Here is a 23,591-nt window from a genome sequence, read left to right as displayed (position 1 = left end):
GTGCCTGTCAAAAAAGACAGGCAAATATTTGTGTCATGTCGCTATAGGTGCATTCCCAATTTCTGAATCTGCATTGATTAATTCATTAAAATATTACAAGCAATTTAGAGATATTGATTAGAATGGCGGTGTCATGCATTACAGTTCTTGGCAATTCAACTACCTTTCCCAGTTTGAAACTTGGTGCAATTGAGAAACCAATCAGAGAGACCAATATGGCAATATATAAAATAAAGTCTATGTTACTTCAGGCTAAGACCTTTTAATGTAAATATTGCCAAAAAGATACTTAGTATTTAACAATTTTGTGGACTTGAATTTGAAGATTTGTGGAGATACTTTTTTTTTAAGATCAATGAAAAGACACATCAGAATTGTTTTGTTAAACAGGGAATTTCTTAGAATTCACATTTTTGCAGATTATTGCTGGTCTTGGTTGCTTGAACTCACTTTAGAGAAAATACCTGACCATTTTATAATTGGGTTTTACAAGTATTCTGTTTGAACAATGTTTGGGGTTTGGTTTGAGGATTTTCATTTGAAGAAAGCTTGCTACAGAATAAGCTGCTCAGCTGGGGTCTCCTGTGTGTGATACACCTTTGCTGCAAGATCAGGGTGTAAACTGATTGTTCTTCTGAAGTGTAACGGAAAGAACATCTCAAAATTGTTTTTCTTGAGGAAGCTGCATCTGTGAAGACTTCAAAGACAAGCACATGTGATTATTGATTTGACCACATATAAAAGAGCACCAGACCATTAGACTTCAGAATGTACCACACCTCATCCTATTTTACCTTCAAGAGTCATCACATTGACCAGAAAGTGAATTTCTGCAGAAAAATCCATTATTTTTTCCTTTACCTGGACTGTGTGTAATTTTTGGATTAGTTATAGGGATAAATGTTTACATTTTCATTTCACAAACTGTACATGTTAACCAATTCAGTGACTGTGTTTTGTTTTATAATAAATCAATCATTTTATGAAATTTCTTATTTGATTAAAGAAATATTTTAATGGATTTTTTCATTCTAAGTGTAACATGGAGAAAGTAAATGACAACAACATTGGGGCTTAAGTATAAGATTTATAATTTTATACTGTGTCCTGTGAAGAGACGGGACTGGGAAAAGATAGTGCACTCTTCCCATATCATTTGTAACCACATTGTTAAGCAGTTCACAATCTAATTAGCTAATTTACTTTGAGTTCATTTATCAACAATGGCTTGGATTTTATAATTGGCAATGAAACAATGGCACAGGCTGTTGATCTCAAAAGAAACTATCCACAAAGATTAGATTAGATTAGATTAGATTAGACTTACAGTGTGGAAACAGGCCCTTCGGCCCAACAAGTCCACACCGACCCGCCGAAGCGCAACCCACCCATGCCCCTACATTTACCCCTTACCTAACACTACGGGCAATTTAGCGTGGCCAATTCACCTGACCCGCCCATCTTTGGACTGTAGGAGGAAACCGGAGCACCCGGAGGAAACCCACGCAGACACGGGGAGAACGTGCAAACTCCACACAGTCTGTCGCCTGAGTCGGGAATTGAACCCGGGTCTCAGGCGCTGTGAGGCAGCAGTGCTAACCACTGTTCCACCGTGAATAATTTTGCCCCTTTTATAACTTTAATTTGAATAAGGCACAAATGAGATCTCCAAGCAACCAGTAACATTGATATTCTCACAGTCAGCAAATCAGAAAGAAAAATGCAGTAATTATGTTTCACTTCTCAATATAATTTCATGGAAAGAAAAATAAATGACTGGGACATCTACATGAGATTAAGATTGAAGCTGAAATGTCACAAAAAGCATTTCACAAAATTATCATTTCAAAAATGTTTGCAATTTATTTTACTATAACGTATAAAATTTGATATTTTATACCATCTCCCAAGAGCACGACAAAATGACCATTCTACTGCTACAAAGAAAGCTCACTTTGAAAAAAATCTGTGAAATAATCTAATCAAAGTTCAGAGAGATGGAGGATCACCAGCTAAGCAAAAAGGCAGAAGAAATGCAATCATACACAGACAGGAACAATATTAACAGCTTTTATAATGCTTTCAAAAGAATCTACCACAGGATTTTTTGTAAAACGATATCTTGGTTTCATGAGCTCTGAAAGAACAATGGCATGATACTGATGACATGAATTTTGCTGCATGTCATCAAGGAGAAATGCAGCAGAACTGCAAAATGTATTCAACATTTATTGAGACAGATTAAAGCTTTCACACATTTAGTCTTGAGGATCTTTGAAAGATCTTGGTGATATGTGGTTGCTCAGAAAATTTCATCATTGTAAGACAATTCCACAATAGCATGCTTGCTTACATCCTGGATAGTGGAAATCTTCTGATGCTTTCCCTACCATAGGATTAAAACAAGATTGTGTGGTGGATCTTATTCTATTCAATGTGGTGTTCTTGGCCATGTTTTCTGAGGCATCTTTATGTTCACAAATGTGGCAATTTGGTCACATTGCATGTAGCACAGGCAGTAAAGTTTCAGTTTTAGGAGACTACAAGCCAAAAGCAAAATATTTGAAGCTGTGGATCATGATTTCCTTTACACTGATGATGAAATACCCTTGTGGCATGGTCTATTTCTAATCTACATGTAATAACGTATCTTACTTTCCGCACCAAACAACTGAAGTCATGGACCAACCTGTCACCCACAAGACCAATATGTGAAGCTAACTATTACAATGATAATCTACCTCACCAACACCATCTCCAGAGTAGTTCACATTTATGATGAAGTCAACTCCAGAATAATGGAGGGCTGATAACGGAGCCCTCCTGATGAAGGGCTCTGGCCTGAAACGTCGAATTTCCTGTTCCTTGGATGCTGCCTAACCTGCTGTGCTTTAACCAGCAGCACATTTTCAGCTCTGATCTCCAGCATCTGCAGACCTCACTTTTTACTCCAGAATAATTAAGGCCAGTGTTGTTTTTGTACTTAATACATCATTAAAATCCACCTGTACTTCACGCCAGTTTACAAAGTTTTTACCATGGATCCAGTGTAAAGGAGCATGTTCGCCTCAGTTTGATGCTTCAATCACAGTCTTGTGGAGTGTTCAACAACTCAGAGTTGGAAACAGGCCTTTCAGCTCAATTTGCCCATGCTGACCAGGTTTCCTAAACCAATTTATTTTAACTTGCTTGTGTTTGGCCCATTTCCCTCGAATCCTTTCCAATCGTTATAAATGTTTTAAATATTGTTATTATAGCTGCCTCTACTAATTCCTCTGGCAGCTCATTCCATTTACGCACCACTTGTATGAAAAGATAGCACCTCAGGTCATAGAGTCATAGAGATGTCCAACTTGTCGCCAACCAGATATTCTAACTTAATCCAGTCCAATTTGTCAGCAGTTAGCTCATATCTCTCTAAACCTTTCCTCTTCACATGCACATCCAGGTACCTTTTAAATGTTGTAATTGTATCAGCCTCTACCGCTTCCTCTGGCAGCTCATTCCACACACACACACACACACACACACACACACACACACACACACACACACCATCCTCTGCACGAAAACGTTGTCGCTTAAGTCTCTTTTAAATCTTCTCCCTCCCATCCTAAACCTATGCCCTCTAATTCTGGACTCCCCACCCCAGAGAAAAGACCTTGTCTATTTATCCTAACCATGGCCCTCATGATTTAGTAAACCTCTATTAGATAGCCCCTTAGCATCTGATTCTCTAGGGAAAATAGTCTATTCAGCCTCTCCCTATAGCTCAAACCTTCCAATCCTGGCAACATCCATGTAAATCTTTTCAAAGGTTTCCCTTTTAAATCATTCCCTTCTCACCCTGAAAACGTGTATGAACAGCTTCTTCCCTGCTGTTATCAGACTTTTGAATGGCCCTCTCAAATATTAATTCTGATTGCTTTCTCTTCATATTCTTTGTATTCTGTACTCTGTTCTGCTATCTTGATGGACTTTTTATGGTACGATCTGCTTGTATAGCACCCAAAACAACACTTCTCACTGTACCTCAGAACATGTGACAAAATTAAATCTATCAATCAATCAATCAATTAAGTATGCCCTCTAGTTTCATAGGAGTATGTAGAATTATCCACAAGAAATTCTGGATTTCTGTATTTAAAAGTACAGTGGTCCCCCTGTATCCATGGAAAGCTGAAACCGCGGATCGGAGCAAACCAATTCATTTCAATGGGAAATATACCTTCCTAGCAGTCTCCTGGTCCCTGGTTCCAGAACATTCCCTTTTATATGTTCGGGGTGTGGGAAACTGCGGGTAAGTGAACCGCAGTAACCGGACCCGCGGATATGGGGGTCGTCCTGTATACATTTGGACTCCAGAATTTGCTCTGGATCTATGTATAAATTAAAACCATCAGGTGCAGAACTTTAAAAGGTTGGATTTGAAAGTTCAAGTTTATAATAAGGGGTAAGAGTGACATTTTGAGGAGGACAACTTAGTGGTGTGCCACAGGAATCAATGCTGGGGCCACAGTTATTTACCATTGTTACTGACTTGAATGAGGAAAGTGAATGAACTATTGCAAAGTTTCAGGATGACACAAAAGTAGGTGGGAAGGCAAGTGGTGAGGATACACAAATTAAGCATATGGACAAAAACTTGGCAAATGCAACATAATGTGGAAATATGTGAAATTATACAATCTGAGAGGAATAATAGAGGAGCTGAATATTACTTAAATAGAGAAAGACTGCAGAAAACTATGGAACAAAGGAATTTGAGAGTCCTCATCCACAAATCACAAAAAGCTTGGTAGGTCATAAGGAAGGCATGTTGACCTTTATTTTTAAGGAAATGGAGTATAAAAATAGGGAAAATTCATTAAAACTATACAAGGTACTTGACAGACCACTGCTGGGATACTCTCTCAAATAGGAAGGCCCTAAACTTTGATACTCATCTTGACCCTACTCGCAATGCACTCCGATCCTGACCTGCAACCCTAACAATAAAATAGTGCCCCAGTCATTATTCTAAACACACTAGAACCTAGTTAGAAAACTTAACTTCTGAATACATTCCTAACTCTAAATCCTCACCGGAATTCCAAGACCACCTTAAACCAAAATGTAACACTAAAATAATCTCAAATCTATGAAATTATCATCTGACTCATAATTAGAGAAGCTGACTTTGTATTCCTTAGAGAAAGGGAAGTTGAGAGTGATTCTATACATACCTTCAAAATTATGTGTTCTAGACAGAGTAGATGAAGAGGAACTGCTCTTATTTGAAGAAAGTCAAGAACCAAAAAGAATAAAGATTTAAAGTGATTTGCAAAAAAAAGATAAAAATGATTTGAGGATAACTGTCCAGTTATCTCCCTGTAATTTTTGCATCTTCCTCTGCTTCAAATGTTCCTAGGCTGCACCAATTTTACATAAAATCTTCTGTTCCCTAGTTATTTAAAAGTGAAGGCAGGCCTGTAGTGTATTCTTAGGATAATAATTACAAAACAATTTCAGATATAACATTATTCTGCATCTCCCAGGAATGAAGAGCTGATTATTGGCAGGCACGATAAAACATTCTTTTCTTTGGATGCCTAGATAATGTGGGGAATGGGGAGATAAATTGTAAAATAAGACCCTGGCGGAGACTCTAAGATCAGGGTTGGCAACAATATTTTTCAACATGCCACTAAACAAGGGATGGAGAAGGAAGGTCCTAAATTCCAAACTCCGCAGGTGGAAATTGCACTAAGAAAGTTAATGGGCTAATAGTTTTGCAGCCATGAGATGGTTTTGTTAAAGGAGACAGTGACTTGCACATATCATAATTGCACATTAGCCAGCAGACCAATAGACCTAGCTCAGTATTGTTGTCTTCAGTATCTAGACAACTGTAAAAAACCATTTTATCTGAACTTTAACCAAAACTGCAAAATTATGCATTACAAAGATTGACAAACAAAACAAGAAAGATGTTGTGAAACTTGAAAGGGTTCAGAAAAGATTTCCAAGTATGTTTCCAGGTTTGGAGGATTTGAGCTATAAGGAGAGGCTGAACAAGCTGGGGCTGTTTTTCCTGGAGCATTGGAGGCTGAGGGGTACCTTATAGAGGTTTACAAAATTATGAAGGGCATGGATAGGATAAATAGACAAAGTTTTTTTTCCCTGGCGTGGGGAAGTCCAGAACTGGAGGGCATAGGTTTAGGGTGAAAGGAGAAAGATACTTATGTGACCTAAGGGGCAACCTTTTCACACAGAGGGTGTTAGGCGTATGGAATGAGCTGCCAGAGGAAGTGGTGGAGGCTGGTACAATTGCAACATTTAAGAGGCATTTGGATGGGTATATGAATAGAAAGGGTTTGGAGGGATATGGGCTGGGTGCTGGCAGGTGGGACTAGATCAGGTTGGGACATCTGGTCGGAATGGACGGGTTGGACCGATGGGTCTGTTTCCATGCTGTACATCTCTATGACTCTAAAAGGCTTCTTTTTTATGAAGGGCACCCACAACCCTATAAATATGCACTCACAAGCCTGAATGAAACAGTTCACCGTGCAGGAGCAATTGCATTCTGGAAGTGAATGGAAACGGTAGTTATGTCTAACCTGTCAGGATTCAATAGGGTTAAGTGAGAAACACTAAGGAACATAATAAAACTATTTGTGGCCTCAAAGTTCATTGCAACGTGGGCATACATGGGTACTGTATTCATTATATATTGGAGGCAAAGAAAAAGTGGACAATCCAATATTTGTCATATTAAAAGACTTGCAAGATGAGAATTTAATGTTAAAAGTTTGGATTTATATCGTATCATAACTTCAGAATGATTCAGAGTACTTTAAAATCAATGAAGTTCTTTTGAAGTGTAGAGACTGCTATAATTCAGGAAACACAAAAGTAGCCAATTTAAACACAAGCTTGCACAGCTAGTTGCCAGATCGTATTTTTAGCGATATTGAAGGATTAACGTCGATCAGAAAAATGGTCACAAACTTTTAAATTGTGCTTCAGGGGTCTTATAAGTGCACCCGAGAGAGTAGTGAGAAAGGAGACCGAGCTGCAATTTAACATGGGAAAGACAGCAGCTCTGATAGTGTCACACTCCTTGCGGTGTCAGGCTGACTCCCTGTCCTCAAGGTCCAGGTAACTGGCTTGAGGCGAGAGTGGGAACAACTGAGCCGCAAGTTCATGCAGGGAAAGGGGTTAGGAGCAGGGGAATGGTTGTTGTGGATCCTGGAGGAAGGTGGGCGTGTTTGGAGGGTAGGAGGCGAGGCCAGAGCCCACATGCTGCCTGTTCCTACACAAACTTGTGGCGTGTGTCTGCTTCCAGCAGTGAGTGTGACAGCGGCGGGCGGAGCAGCAACAGGAGGGTGCAGCTTGCATTGCTGTCAGTGTGTGTGTGTGTGTGTAACTGCGTGTGCCTGTGTTCCTTGCTGAGATGCCGAGCGGGCTCTGGATGCTGCTCCCCGGGTTACTGTGCTCCGTCTTGCCGGTGGACAGCGCGCGGCGGCTGGGGAGCGGGCCGGCGGCACCGAGCGTCTCCCGGGCCAGGTGCACCTCGCGCTGCCTGGCGCTCCACATCGCACACCTGAGCGCGAGCTTCAGGAGCCTGCAGGTAAGGGGAGACGGGATCCACTGAGTGTGGGGCATGGACCCCCCTCCCCAGGAGGGGAGTTCTACTGGAGTGTGAGGCATTGAGGGGAGAGTTCTCCTGAGAGTGGGGCATGGGGAGATCCACTGAGAGTGGGACATGGGGAGATCTACTGGAGTGTGGGGCATGGAGGGGAGAGTTCTTCTGAGAGTGGGACATGGGGAGATCCACTGAGTGTAGGGCATGGAGGGGAGAGTTCTCCTGAGAGTGGAGCCTGGGGAGATCCACTGAGAGTGGGACATGGAGGGGAGAGTTCTACTGAGAGTGGGACATGGGGAGATCCACTGAGTGTAGGGCATGGAGGGGAGAGTTCTTCTGAGAGTGGGACATGGGGAGATCCACTGAGTTGGGGCATGGAGGGGAGAGTTCTCCTGAGAGTGGGGCATGGGGAGATCCACTTAGTATAGGGCATGGAGGGGAGAGCTCTACTGAGAATGGAACATGGGAAGATCCACTGAATGTAGGGCATTGTTGAAGAGATCCACTGAGAGTGGGGCATATAGGGATCTACTGAGTGTGGGACATTGATGAAGAGATCCACTGAGAGTGGGGCATTGGGGGAGAGATTCACTGAAAGTGGAGCATGTAGGGATCTACTGAGAGTGAGGCATGGAGAGAGAGAGATCCATGGGGCGGCGGGGGGGGGGGCATGAAGGAGATATTCACTGAGAAGGGGCATGAGGAGAGAGATCCACAGAGAGTGGGACATGGGGAGAGATCCCACTGGGGGTGGGGCATGTGGGAGATCTTCTGAGAGTGAGTTATGAGGGGAGAGATCCACTGAGAAATGGGTATGAGGGAAGAGATCCCACTGAGAGTAAAGCATGGAGAGGTATTAGATCCTACCAAGACTGGGAATTGGGGCAGATCTCACTGAAACTGGGGCATTGGAGCAGATCACATTGATACTAGGACGTGGAGAGGGCAAAGACTGTTTTTATTGGAGAGAAAGTTGAGGAGAGATTTTATAGAAGTTTTTAAAATCATGACAGGCCTGAACAGAGTAGATAAGGAGAAACTGTTCCCACTGAAAAATGGATCGAGAACCAAGGGCACAAATTTAGTGTGTTTTGCAATGGAAGCAAATATAAAAGCAGGGATTAACCTCTGAGGTTCTATAAGGCTCTTGGAACGTGTTCAGAGGAGGTTCATGAGAATGGTCCCAAGAATGAAAAGCTTAACATATGAGGAACCTTTGAGGACTCTAGGTCTATACTCAATGGAGTTTAGAAGGATGACGGGTGTCTAGTTGAAATGTACAGAGTACTGAATGGCCTGGACTGAGTAGATACTGGGAAGATATTTTCATTGATAGAAGAGACTAGGACCCAAGAGCACAGCCTTAGAGTAAAGAGAAGATCTTTTAGAACGAAGATAAGGAGAAACTTCTTCAGCGAGAGAGTGGGGAATCTATGGAATTCATAGCCACAGAAGGCTGTGGAGGCCAGGTCATTTAGCATATTTAAGACTGAGATATCAAGAGTTAAGGGGAGAAAGTGAGAGAATGGGGTTGAGAAACCACCCCCCACCTTTTCCTCCGCTACATCGATGACTGTATCGGCGCTGCCTCATGCTCCCACGAGGAGGTTGAACAGTTCATGAACTTTACCAACACCTTCCATCCCGACCTCAAATTCACCTGGACTGTCTCAGACTCCTCCCTCCCCTTCCTAGACCTTTCCATTTCTATCTCGGGCGACCAACTCAACACAGACATCTACTATAAAACTACTGACTCCCACAGTTACCTGGACTACACCTCCTCCCACCCTGCCCCCTGTAAAAACTCCATCCCATATTCCCAATTCCTTCGTCTCCGCCGCATCTGCTCCCAGGAGGACCAGTTCCAATACCGTACAGCCCAGATGGCCTCCTTCTTCAAGGACCGCAGATTCCCCCCAAACGTGATCGACGATGCCCTCCACCGCATCTCCTCCACTTCCCACTCCTCCGCCCTTGAGCCCCGCTCCTCCAACCGCCACCAAGACAGAACCCCACTGGTTCTCACCTACCATCCCACCAACCTCCGCATACAGCGTATCATCCGCCATCATTTCAGCCACCTCCAAATGGATCCCACCACCAGGGATATATTTCCCTCCCCTCCCCTATCATCATTCCGCAAAGACCACTCCCTTCGTGACTCCCTCGTCAGGTCCACACCCCCCACCAACCCAACCTCCACTCCCGGCACCTTCCCCTGCAACCGCAGGAAATGTAAAACTTGCGCCCATACCTCCTCCCTCACTTCCCTCCAAGGCCCCAAGGGATCCTTCCATATCCGCCACAAGTTCACCTGCACCTCCACACACATCATCTATTGCATCCGCTGCACCCGATGTGGCCTCCTCTACATTGGGGAGACGGGCCGCCTACTTGCGGAACGCTTCAGAGAACACCTCTGGGACGCCCGGACCAACCAACCCAACCACCCCATGGCTCAACACTTTAACTCTCCCTCCCACCCCACCGAGGACATGCAGGTCCTTGGACTCCTCCATCGGCAGAACATAACAACACGACGGCTGGAGGAGGAGCGCCTCATCTTTCGCCTGGGAACTCTCCAACCACAAGGAATGAACTCAGATTTCTCCAGTTTCCTCATTTCCCCTCCCCCCACCTTGTCTCAGTCGGTTCCCTCAACTCAGCACCGCCCTCCTAACCTGCAATCTTCTTCCTGACCTCTCCGCCCCCACCCCATTCCAACCTATCATCCTCACCTTGACCTCCTTCCACCTATCACATCTCCATCGCCCCTCCCCCAAGTCCCTCCTCCCTACCTTTTATCTTAGCCTGCCTGGCACATTCTCCTCATTCCTGATGAAGGGCTCTGGCCCGAAACGGCGAGTTTCCTGTTCCTTGGATGCTGCCTAACCTGCTGTGCTTTAACCAGCAGCACATTTTCAGCTCTGATCTCCAGCATCTGCAGATCTCACTTTTTACTTGAGAAACTTATCAGCCATGATTAAATGGTAGAGCAGACCCGATGGGCTGAGTGGCTTAATTTCTGCTCCTATGCCTTATGGTCAAATGTGAAGTGAGAACAAATATGCAGAGTTACAAGGAAAAGACAAGGAATTATCAACAAGTCAAAATGCTCAGAGAACCAAATATGTCAATGGGCCGAAAGGCCTTCTTCTGTACCATAGCTACTCTATAATTCTGTGAAATCCCCACTGAGGGAGAAGATCCCACTCAGACTGGATTATGGAGACAGTGTATATCCTCCTGAGACTTCGGTATGTAGAAAGGAGGCTATCTCAGATTGACAAACATGGGCTATGCCCTCTCCCAATTCCCAACTCCATTCTCTGATAATGGGACAAGGGGAAGGATGAACCCTTAAAGGTGAATAGGGTAATATCTGAAATAGGAGCAGAAGACTCCAGAAACTGGGTGCAGCAGTGTTTTAGGATAAAGTGAGGACTGCAGATGCTGGAGATCAGAGTCGAGTGTGTGGTGCTGGAAAAACACCGCAGATCAGGCAGCATCCGAGGAGTAGGAGAATCGATGTTTCGAGCATAAGCCCTTCATCAAGATTCCTGATTAAGGGCTTATGCCCGAAACGTCAACTCTCCTGCTCCTCAGATGCTGCCTGATCTGCTGTGCTTTTCCAGCACCACACTCTCAACTGTAGCAGAGTTTTAGCCATCCTACCTCTGCCAACACACTGTGGCCTCAGTCAGTCAGAGGCCCTAAGTGGATCCAGTCCCCATAAGTGACCAGCACTAACAGTCTGAGTCTGCTTTGGCTGCTGAGTTTCCAACTTAATGTCTTCCTTTTCTCCACAGCCAGTTTGTCTCCATCCTTGGTAATTTCATGGATGATGTTAGGGCCCATGCAATGTACAACCAAGGATTGGATCCTCTTCTTTCAACTCTGATATGTTTCTAGGACGCCTGCAAAATAGATATTGTTACTAGAGCAGGAAGTCATCACCCCCCACCTGAGACAGTGAGTAGGAGGGGTTAATTGAGATTAGTATATAGGTGAGACTTGTCAGAGTGGGAGTGGTGGCTGGTTGGTGAGCCCTGAAACTGAAATGAGGACAGGTTTTAGACTCTGTTAATACAATTTGAGACATCTACAATTTGAGAGAGACTTCCAAACATTAGTAATCATTACCTCAAAGTTTGAATTTATGTTCATTAGTTTGCAAAACATTTTTTTGTAATATTGTGAAAGTTTATTTTCTTTAAGAAAAAAAGAGACCTGTTAGAATTTCCAGTTGATGCCTTTTGTATGTGAAGAGCCAGAATTCCTTTAATGTCAACAAATGGTACCCCATATTTGTAGCAACCTGTGTAGCTTTTATCTTTAATAACTTTCCTAGTTATTATTATGCAGCTAATTCAAGTCTTTTGAAATCTAGTCATCCATTCAAGATTAATATGAAGATGAAAGTTTCTCATAAGCCATTCATTTTTCAGCACCTGCTTGACTCCCAACAGCTGCTGACATTCAAGTACAGTACAGAAAGTCATGACTGGGATTCCCTGTGCTACTGAATTTTCATCTCAAGTCTAATGTAGTGTTTGTCCCATAGATTCCAAAAGCATTTGAAAATTTAAATGGGGATTAATGTTCTTTTGTATACCCAATGAAATATGTCCATGAGCAGCAAAGAACTTGCATTTAACTAGTGTTTTTCATATCTTGAGGATGTCCCAATCCACTTCACAAAAATCAGTCAGTTTTGAAGTGTAGTTACAAATGAGAATAAGAAAAATGACTGTTGAGGTACTGTTGTTTGATGAATGCGTATTGGACAGAACACTTAACTGTTGTTCTTTAATTAATACCATAGGACATTTTATATCCACTTGAGCATTCAAATAGGCAGCAGTTTAATCTTACATGGGAAATACATCAGTTCTGATAATGCACCAATCAGCACAAAAGCACTCCCTATTGAATAAATTATGTCCCTCAGTCCTCAAATAGGGTTTGCATTAGATCTTTCTGGTAGAGTTAGGAATGCAAGGGGCCTTAAATCCACAGATAGATGAGAACCAAAAAAGCCTGATGAGGGTCAGCAGACTGATACTCAAGAAATTTGTTCTAAATGCTGCCACATGATGGGACACCCCATCATAATGTTGGTAACCTTGTTTCCACATACCAGGGTGATTTTTTTCAGTCCCAAACCCAATTTTCCCCTAGGTCCAACTCCTGGACAGATACTGCTCACACAAACATAGACATTTCTGGAAAAAACTCAGCAGGTCTAGCAGCATCTGTGGAGAGAAAGCAAAGTCCATGTTTTGGGTCAAGTGATCTTTCTTCAGCTGTTGCTCAATTCTTCTCTGTAAAAAATCACTTTTTCAACTCCCCCTTTCTGGCATTGCTCAAGACATTGTAATCATCTACATGGTGGCTCAGTGGTTAGCACTGCTGCCTCACTGTGCTAGAGACCTAGGTTCAACTCCTGCCTCGGGTGACTGGCTGTGTGGAGTTTGCACATTCTCCCCATGTCTGAGTGCAGGTGCTCCAATTTCCTCCCACAGTCCAAAGATGTGCAGGTCAGCTGAATTGGCCAACCCAAATTGCCTGTAGTCATGTGGGTGAGTTACTCTTCAGAGGGTCAGTGTGGACTTGTTGGGTCAAATGACCTGTTCCATGCTATCGGGAATCTAATCTAATCTGAAGGCCCTCCCTTGTGTTCTGGAACCCAAATCTTTTTTTAGTGGGTTTTCTTTTTAGGAAATAGAGTGCTCTTCTCAATGTGTCTAGATATCTCACACACTGCCTCCCAGTTCCCAGACTTTGAGACCCTTCCAAGTTCCATCATATCTAGAGCATCCCTCCCAAACCTTGGGATCATGCCTGTGATTCCACTCCTCAGAATCTTCATCCCCAGAGCCATCAGTTCTAAGAAATCCCCGATCATGCACTCCAAGACTCTCACAACATGGTGAGACAACTCAAGTAGCCCCTATGCTGCACCAATTTCTGCATGTCTGCCATCATCATACTAACATCTTCAGACCCTGCCTAGAACCCACAATTTCTCTCACCTCACTATTATTAAATGCCACAATTTCTACTTTGCTCATCACTGCCTACCACCTTGTATCATGTCTCCAGCTTTATAAATGATAATAGATAAAAATGATAGGGCCAGTCATGCAGTCAGTAGGGAGTGGCACCCACAAAGAGCTCATTGCAGGCGCAAAGCTTTTAATTCCACATGTACTGGTGTTGAATTAGGAAAAAAAAATGGGCTGTGCAACTGCAACATGCTGTCTGAGAGCATGGAATTAGCCCTTAAAGAAACATATAATAATAATAATAATAATAATAATAATAATCAAAGCTACTGACATTGCTTCCATGCAAATCTCAACAGAAGCATGCAGTTTAATCACCTAAATACTATTTTAAAATCCCAGAATATCATGACTTCAAAACAAAATTTGACTTATTCCATTATTACATATCAGTGGTACACCCTTAAAGCATCTTGTTGGATTCACCAGTGACAACTTGTTTTTCTGTCCACTTTTTTGACGAGTGTGGTTGTTTATGAGGACAATAATGGTAGCCTCCATAGATGTATAATTGTATGGTTGAGTGAAATATCATTCTGTACTCGACTGCATATTCTTGTTCAGGAGATAAATTTTCAATTTAGTTGTGCCTTCTGTGCTGCCATAGTTGTTGTTGGATCCAAGATATCTCAAATAAATTTTTAAATATTTCTCAAATACTTGCTTATTTAAAACATGGATATTCAGAATGGCTTTAAAAGTAATATGGCGGATAGATTATTTGTCAATTTGTATAATAAAAAGGAACATGTACAGAAATAATATTAGTACAACGCTTTGTTGTGTTGTTCATCTATTTAACTTACCAGTGAAATTCTGAAATTGTTTTGTAAAAGTTGACAAGTAAGGATTCAATTGGAGAAATCTATACAGAATCTTCCTTGCAGGTAGCAGGATGTAAGCAAAAGTTGGTACTGAACACTGGTCAGGTTTTTTTTAAATGTTAATTGCTCTCTTCGAAAGTTTGCTGATGTGTCTTAATGTTGGTAATGGGATGTTAAGGGGTTATTTGATTATTTTAAAGCAAGAGCTTCTTGTGAAATTTCACAATATTGTTTGAAATTTGTTGCAGTTTAGATTGAAATAAACTGTAACACGCTGTGTTAATCAAGCAATGCATCACAAATAGCATTCAAAGCATGGTTTAAATACCACCCCTCAGAAAATGTTTGTATGCCTGATAGGGTTGATTTAACAAATCTGTAAAAGAGCATGGAGCTTTTTATGTCATGAGCACATATCAAGAATCAGACCAGGAGGTTACTGGGCTCCAGAGGATTTTCTTCCATTAATTTTAATTTTGCAAGGCCAAATGAGCACCAGAACTTGATTCGTGACAGGATCTCCAAAGGCACAAAATATAATGCTGGGAGCAGGGACTTGTAAAATCTACCTTTGCATTTCTAGATTCTAATCCATAACTATGTTTTCACTTTAGAAAGGTGAAAATAAAGTTATTTCGAGTAAGAATGCTGGTATGGACCTATTGGAATGAATGGTCTGTTTTTGTAGTGGAAATACAATTAAATAGGGTGACGGTAAAATGTTTCAACCAGCAATATGAGCCTAGAAAATGGATTAACAGTAGTAGCTGTTTTTGATACTTGTGCCTGAACCTTTGTACATGGGATAGTTTTGAATGCAGATAATGTTAGTTTTTAAAAATGTCAATTTTTATTTTCCTTATGTCATTGATACATTTGAAAGGCATACACGTGTTGTTCACTAGCATGCTTTATGCAAATAAACTAAAATTGACTTGTTTATACAAAAATGAACTATTTGTGTGAAGGTGCCGTTACAATTTTTTCGTACTCTGAGAGTCCAACATTAACAGGGAAAAAGACATAGGTGTCTGGTTGAGGTGAACACTACACCTCACTGATCTAATCACTGACCCGCTCAAAACAGATGGGGAGAGGTCAGTGGATAGCAGCGTAATGTCAGGTGACAGGAAGCCATTGGGTGAACCAAAGCAAAGGTCATCAGTGCTCCAGGTTAACTTAAAGGAACTTGGTTTTGGGAAAGGCACAATAACCTTTTTGCTCAGGCACTGGTTAAAATGACAGTCCAAGTCCATCAACAGAATTCTATTTTGTTACATTCTTATATTGAAAGAAAGATCCCAGCGCCTTCTTTTGGGTGTCCCTGGGGACTGTTCATGCTATCCTGCTATAGGAAGGATGTTGTTAAACTAGAAAGGGTGCAGAAAAGATTTGCAATGATGTTACTGCAACTGGAGGGTTTGAGTTATAAGGAGAGGCTGAATAGTCTTGGACTGTTTACCTGAAGCTTTGGAGGCTGAGTGGTCACCTTACAGATGTTTATAAAATCATGAGGGGCATGGATAGGGTAAATAGTCATGGTCTTTTTCCTGGGACTGAGGAGTCCAGAACTAGAGGGCATAGGCTTAGAGTAAAAGGGGAAAAATTTAAAAAGGACCTAAGCGGCAATTTTTTCATGTAGTGGGTGGTACGGATATGGAATGACCTGCTAAAGGAAGTGGTGGAGGCTGATAGAATTACAACATTTAAAGGGCATCTGGATGGGTATATAAATAGGAAGGGTTTAGCAGGATATGGGCCAAGTGCTGGCATATGGGACCAGATTAGTTAAGGATACCTGGTCAGCATGGACGAGTTAGACCGAAGGATCTGTGTCTTTGCTGTATATTTCAAGACTTTATATATGGAAACAGTTGCCAGATTAAGCGATAGAGGTGTGTACAATTACAACATTTAAAAGACATTTGGATCGCTATGTGAATAGGAAAGATTTAGAGGGGTTGAGACCAAACGCAGGCAAATGAGACTAGTTAAGTTTGGGGTACCTGGTCAGCATGGACAACTTAGACCAAAGGGTCTTGTTACCATGTTCGTGACTCTATTACTGAACGATCCTAAATTCAGAAAAAACAAGCTAAAAAGAAGATAGTGGGGTCAAAACAGAATGTGACGCATAGATTTCTCAGCCAATTTTTGCTAGCCACTGGGTAGGCAGACTTAAAATCATACCTTTAATTGCGTTATCTATCTGGGAAAATAATCTTACTCTTGTTTTTACTAAAAGCTTTAGTCTGTCACTTTGTCAATAAATTTAGATCTTTGCATTCTTCCGACACTGATTACAAATAATTTCATGGCTTTAGGCAAAGTTTGCCATTTACAATGGAACTGTTTCAGAGTTCTCTCAATTAAAAAAATCCTTTTGATTGAATGACTGTGCACAAATGAAATGCGGCAGAAGGAAACTGTAAAAACTAGGAAGGCCTGAAATATTATTGGGGAACTCAGATGCAAAAGTCCTATCTCTATTTCTGGCAGATCCCATTTTTGCTGGCAGGGAGAATGGACAGAGATGAGAAGAATAACATGAAATCCAAACTCAGTCAGATAATTTAATATGCTGAATAAAAATACAGTGCATTTTCATTGCTTTCACTGCCTGAACTCACAGCTTAGGAGTCCTGCTTTTATGAAAGACGAATAAACATAGATTTAAGGACAGTTTTAGTGTCGTGATTTAAATGATTTTCCAGCCCTTTAAATTTGGGTTTAAAAAAGTCTGCCTTTTTCACTTAGAACATATAAAAATACAACATTGTTGGAGTACATTGATTGACAGGCCATCTATTTTTGCAATTACACTAGACTCAACTGTTTAGATTATTGAGCATATTTTAAATACTTGGTTAAATTTCAAAACATCTAGAACCATCTATCTCAATAAGGGATGGTTTTAAGATGTTGTTAAATGATTAATTGTCTTTGATGTGTTCAGTGAAATAGATGTTTCCTTGTTTTTGTAACAGATTAGGCACATGAGGCAATTTACACTTTTGAATGATTTTCATAAATTAATATTTGTTTAATACAAAGTGTGTTGGAGTGAGAATTGTATTAGATTGTTAGGAGTTTATTTTCATCTTCAATAGCTTATGAGGTCTGCCCATTATAGATATGAGATGATTGGTTATGAAAGAAACATGGGATGCACAGATGGGGTATAGTGATTATGAAAGGGTAGAGGTGACGTTGGAGAAAATGAAATAGAATGGAAAAGCTCAGCAGGTCTGGCAGCGTCTGGGAAGAGAAATCAGAGTTAATATTTTGGGTCCTTCAATTCTGTGGAAGGGTCACCAGACCCAAAATGTTATCTTTGATTTCTCTTCCCAGATGCTGCCAGACCTGCTGAGCTTTTCGAGCAACTTCTGTTTTTGTTTCGGATTTACAGCATCCGCAGTTCTTTCAGCTTTATTGAAAAAGCATGGAGCTGGTATAGGCTATATGAGGCTGTAAAAGCAATAATGGAAAGTATAAGCAGTTTAGTGGCTTGGTGGTTAGCACTGCTATCTCACAGTGCCAGAGACCCGTGTTTGATTCCACCCTCAAGCAAATGTCTGAATTGTGTTTGCACATGCTCCCCATGTCTGCATAGGCTTCCTCCAGGTGCTCCAGTTTCTTCCCACAGTCCAAAGATGTGCAGGTTAGGTGGGTTGGCCATGAAAAATTGGCCATAGTGCCCTGGGATGTGCAGGCTATGTGAATGGGCCGTGGGAACGCAGGGTTACTGGGAAAAGATTGGTCCGGGTTGGATGCTCTTTGTACGGTCGGTGTGGAATTAGTGGGCTGAGTGGCCTGCCTCCAAACTTGTAGGATTCTATAATTCAGTAAGAGAGAACTTGGACGTGGAAATCAGAGTTAATTTATTGGTGCATCTTAGAGCTCAGTCAATAATTCATAATGAGAAGTTTGGCAACCATACCAAAAAAAGGGACGGCTTGTTTCTAAGAGCAGCAGTTCTTTTTGTCAAAGCACCTTCTCAAATAGATGTTTCTTTCATGAACATTTCAAAACTTATCGTTGTTATTATAAATCCAACTAGTTCAGAGCACAATTCATAATGAACGAGTGAGGTTGGAACATGGAATATATGAATGGAATGTGGTTTGGGCAAGGGCTAGAGGATCTAACTTGAAATATCTCATTTTTCCTTCACTGTCATTGGATTAAATTCCTGGACCTCCAGTCCTGACAGCAGTTCTTCCACTCCTACTATTGCAGCAGTTCAAATAGACAGCTCACCACCACCTTCTACAGGGGAATTAGGAATGAACAATAATTGCTGACTTAGTCAGATCAAATGAACGAATGATAAAAGAGCTTTAACACAACCGGGCTGAGATCCCAAAGAATTGGCCTGTGTCGGCTCTTGCTTGCCTCTATGTCAGGGTCAGCAGGTTCATCTAAATCCAGATCCCACCTTACCAGAGGACAATTATATAGAGACAAATCTACCCAGTCAGAAGGTATCCTGATTCAAGCTTCCCATCTCATTTGTGAAAATCCAGCTTTGGATCTAGTTTACTTAATTTTTCAGCTTCCTTGTTAATTATTTCAGGTTTATTCATATCCCTTTTTTTCTTCCAATATGTAATATTTTCTACAAGTCTGTACAAAATGGTATCTGCCATTGCTTGGTTTGTTTATATATTTTGATTAGGTTGTTTGGTCATTTTAGATCTGCCTCCTCCATTTTCATTTCTAACAGTAGTTTGGTATCGTCCTTAACTCCAACCACTTTCAGTTGAGTTTCTGAGTCTGACTTCTAGAAATTGTAATGGTCCTAAAGTTTATCTGTGGGCCCAGGCTCAGTATTGTCACCCTACTGGACCATAGGATTGCTCTCCCATTAGAGAGAGACAGTTGATCATTTAATGTGTGGATTACCTGAACAAGGGGAGAGTTTAAGATATAGAATCCTTCATGCTAACCTCAGCCAGTCTAGGAAATGAACCCATGCTATTAGCATCACTTTGAAGATGATCTTCTGGTGTAGTGGTCGTGTCCCTACCTTTGAGCCAGGATGCCCAGATTCAAGACCTGCTCTAGAGGTGTGTCATAAAATCCATGAACAGGCTGGTTCGGGAACAATATATCAGCATCACTCTGCATTGCCAACTAGCTGTCCAGCCAAATGAGGTAACCAGCCCCAGGCTCTGCATTAACAAGTATGCATTGTTTTACATCTTCAATCAATCCTTTTTTGTTCATAACATACCTTGAATTCCCACAGCTTTGACTTTAACCACTCACCTTTTGTTTAAACCTTTGTCAGTTAGTTGTTTCTTGGTCTGTTCCTTTAAGGAAGTCATGTTGGCTATTCTATCAGGATTATTTTCTGTCTTCATGTTGATTGCTGTTAATTATTATTGAGCATGTGTACCTCAGGTTTACACAGACAATTGATGGTTTTTTTAAAATATAGGATTAAAGTAAGAGTATTTTGTGTGTAGTTGACTGCATCTCATTTAGTTAGAATATGAGCACCACATTGATCTCTTTTTAATTTATTGGTATCTCCTTGTGTTGAATGAGTCCCTCATAATAATTGTCAATGCCTCACAAATCTTCTCAGTAGATGCCTTTAACATGCCGGGATAAATATTGTCTATCCCTGGAGATTTATTGCATTTGAGCCTTTTAAGGCTGACTAAGACTTCAATCTCAGGAGAACTATAGCAGTGGATTGATTCGATCTAGTGGTACTGAACGTTAAAAACCAGATGCTTTCTGCATTGTATATTAGCATTGGTAATTCTATATGGTACTTGTAAGAAAAAAAGAGGTTTATCCCACGAAGTCTGTGCAGCAGAGGAATGGGAAAGTAATTTGGTCGCTTGAGAGTGCACACTTAGATTAGCCATGTGTGAGAGGGCTGAATATCTCAGTTGCCTTGCATGTGGTTTAAATATCACCAGCTTTTGAGTTTGATTCACATTTTGGTTGACGTAGAATGAAACAAAGAACTGCAGGTGTCTGAGGAAAGAAAAAAATACAGAAATTGTTGGAGAAACTCAGTAAGTTTGGCAACATCTGGGGAGAAAGAAAAACAGAGTTACCATTCCATGCCAGGTGAAACTGGGCCCTAATCAGAAAACAGAATACTTTAGTGGCCCGTAGTCTGAAATGAATAGAGAAAATGCTGGAAATTCTCTGGCAGCATCAGTGGTGTGTGAATCAGAGCTAAATTTTTTAGGTCTATATATTGGGAAATATTAGAAATGAGCAAGAGGTGGGTCGGAAAAGATAAAAGATATGTCATTGACTGAACATTAGATTAGACAGATAGCATGAAGTTAATCTTCCAGGGCAAAGGAAATGATGATGAACAAGAAAGATGTGCCTGGAGCAGATGTGACAGAAGACAAAAGTAAGAGAAACCATTTCGTGAAAGGGAAACAAAGTGAGTGCAAAGATTATAGTTTGAAATTGTTAAACTCAATGTTAAGTCCAGAAGATTATAAATTTAAAGATGAGATGGTAGCCGTCAAGCTTGTCCTTGAGCTTCACTAGACCAGTGCAGTAGGTTTAGAGTAGAGTTATCAGCATAAGAACAAGGTGGGGAAGTAAAATGACAGGCGACCGCAAACCTCAGCTCATTCTTGTTGACTGAATAGGTGTATTTCACAAAGTGATCAGCCAGTTGGCATTTGGTCTCACCATTGCAGACAAGACCACATTACAAAATTTGGACTCTGTCTCCTAATGCAAAACCTGAGATTGGAAGGAAATGGCAAGCCATGACTGACAAAGACTACCAAGAGAAACAGTCCAGGTGAAGCAGCAGCAGACCAGAAGGACAAGGACCTGCCTTTGGACAGAACATGCATGAAGTTATAAAGAATGTCCTTTTAAGAATAAGAATAAGGATTACGATCAGCGAGGTATAATATCCAATTCAGTCACTCAGTAATCCACCATTTCAATATCAAATTATAAGGTTTCAATTCAAATTGCATGTTAATGTACATTCTTTCCAAGGGGATCCACAGCAGTGTGACAAACAAGATTTTGGTTTATCTGGGACTAAGTATATCACATTCCATGAGCGCAATGTTGGGTGAATTCTATATTCAGTACTTTTGTTTCTCTTGTACCTATTAACTTGCCTCTGTTCCTTCAATAGAAGCAAAGACAGAAGGTGTTGACTAAATATCCCAGAAAGCAGCTCAACCACATGTAGATCATGTTCTAGCATACCCTTCTCAAAGTTGACAGGCTGCCTCTGGAAGACACATGCAACTGGGGATTGCACTGGTCACCACAGGCTGAAGCGCCAATTAAAGTGTCCAAGGCTGGGGCATCTGGCAGTCCCATTGGGGCTGTATTGCAAGGGCACTGTAGGATAAAGATGGCCTCTGAATATAGCGAAAACTGCTAAAGGTAACCGTGGCCACAGCTGCCAAGCCAGCAGGATACAGGAGGAGCCCATACCTGAATGGGGCGCTGGCTTTGGCTCAGTGATTGCTGTGTCTGGGTTAGAAGATGGACAGATTTGTAGAAGACATTAATAATCAAAACCTGCTCCTAGAGAGCTAACTAGCTTTATCCATGGTGGGGTCTGGGGCACTCCAGCAGGAAAATTGTGTCACCACTGAAAAGTGGCCTCTAATTGAATTGGGTCCTCAAGTAAAGGGGGCAGCACGGTGTCTCATTGGTTAGCACTGCTACCTCACAGCACCGGGGACACAGGTTCAATTCTAGCCTCGGGCAACTGTCCATGTGGAGTTTGCACATTCTCCCTGTGTCTGTGTGGGTTTCCTCCAGGTGCTGTGGTTTCCTCCCAAAGATGTGCAGGTCAGGTGAATTGTCCATGCTAAATTGGCCTTAATGTTAGGTGTTTTAGTCAGGGGTAAATGTAGGGAAATGAGTCTGGATGGGTTACTCTTTGGAGGGTCGGTATGGACTTGTTGGGCTGAAGGGCCTGTTTCCACACTGTAGGGAATCTAATCTAATCTAATCTAATCTAAAGTAATTGGCCATTCACCTTAAGCTATCATCTTAACTCCTCAACCAAAATAAAAATAAATTGGTGATGAAGGCATATGCCAGGAGCTGCAAATTGCCACAAGTTATGAAATATCTGTGTTACTCCCACATTAACCGTGCAAAAATCAGCTCATCATTATGAAAAAGACAAAGAGAATTACGAAGCGAGGCCACCATGCTATATCAACCAAAAAAAATGGAGGAATCTAGTCTGAGCTTCCACTTTCTGATCCATACAGTCGTAGGTTATGAATCTGAAGTGCACATCGTGTTTTTTTAATGCAGTACTACCACCATTTCAGACATGTCTTTTAGATCACTGTCACCCTATTTTGGGGGAAAAAACTTCACTTTCCTCCAAGTCTTCGACCTACTTAAATCTACACACATAATTTTAAGTTTAAAACTCTTCAAATTCTTCCACATTAGGGAACTTCTTCAGAGAGTTCGTGACATATAGAAATTGCCAGCCCAAATTCCCAACTAATTCCCTTAGCCTTAGCTGCATCAGAATTTCTGTGTGGTGCCAACACACAACACTGTTGGTATGATTCCTTAGTGATTATCTTGGAGACATTATGAAGATCATATTTCTGTTATATTTCAAATTAGATCTGTTGACCTAGAAAATCTGTTAAAATTCTTCAATTGATTGGACGGGACCCAGAGGAGCTTCACAAAAGTGATTCCGGGAATGAAGGGCTTGTCAGATGAGGAGTATTTGAGGACGCTCGGCTTGTACTCTATGGAGTTGAGAAGAATGAGGGTGCATCTTGTTGAAACATACAGAATACTGAAAGGCCTGGATAGAGTAGATATGGCTTAGATGTTTCCATGAATAGGAGAGAAGGTTATGGAGAAAATGCCAGAGAATGGGGTTGCGAAACACAGAGCAGACCCGATAGCTGATTGGTCCAATTCTACTCCTATATCTTGAAGTCTTAATGTGAATACTGATGACACTTATTGTGGACCTTCTGTGAAATTCTCTTATGGAAGACAACAGAGAGAAACTTTACCGAGTACCAAGTAGGTGCAAATTTATTTGCAGTCTTCAAT

The 23,591-nt window shown here is 41.5% G+C and overlaps 2 protein-coding genes across 2 annotated transcripts in view; one reads left to right on the top strand and one right to left on the bottom strand.

Moving 5' to 3' along the window:
* The window catches only part of si:ch211-262h13.5 (uncharacterized protein LOC571127 homolog), a 60,655-nt gene extending 59,809 nt beyond the window's left edge, over window positions 1-846 (bottom strand). The window contains exon 1 of the mRNA XM_060834428.1: window positions 795-846. Within this exon, the coding sequence (XP_060690411.1) occupies window positions 795-846 (52 nt within the window). The remainder of the gene's footprint in view (window positions 1-794) is intronic.
* Window positions 847-7,329: 6,483 nt separating this feature from the next.
* anos1b (anosmin 1b) overlaps window positions 7,330-23,591 on the top strand; it is a 151,783-nt gene continuing 135,521 nt past the window's right edge. Inside the window, exon 1 of the mRNA XM_060834677.1 lies at window positions 7,330-7,615. Within this exon, the coding sequence (XP_060690660.1) occupies window positions 7,439-7,615 (177 nt within the window). The 5' untranslated portion in view covers window positions 7,330-7,438. The remainder of the gene's footprint in view (window positions 7,616-23,591) is intronic.

This window comes from Hemiscyllium ocellatum, chromosome 13 (assembly GCF_020745735.1).
Source record: "Hemiscyllium ocellatum isolate sHemOce1 chromosome 13, sHemOce1.pat.X.cur, whole genome shotgun sequence".
NCBI classification, from domain to species: domain Eukaryota; kingdom Metazoa; phylum Chordata; class Chondrichthyes; order Orectolobiformes; family Hemiscylliidae; genus Hemiscyllium; species Hemiscyllium ocellatum.
Note: the sequence above shows the minus strand (reverse complement) of the source record. Positions and strands in the feature narration are given on the sequence as shown.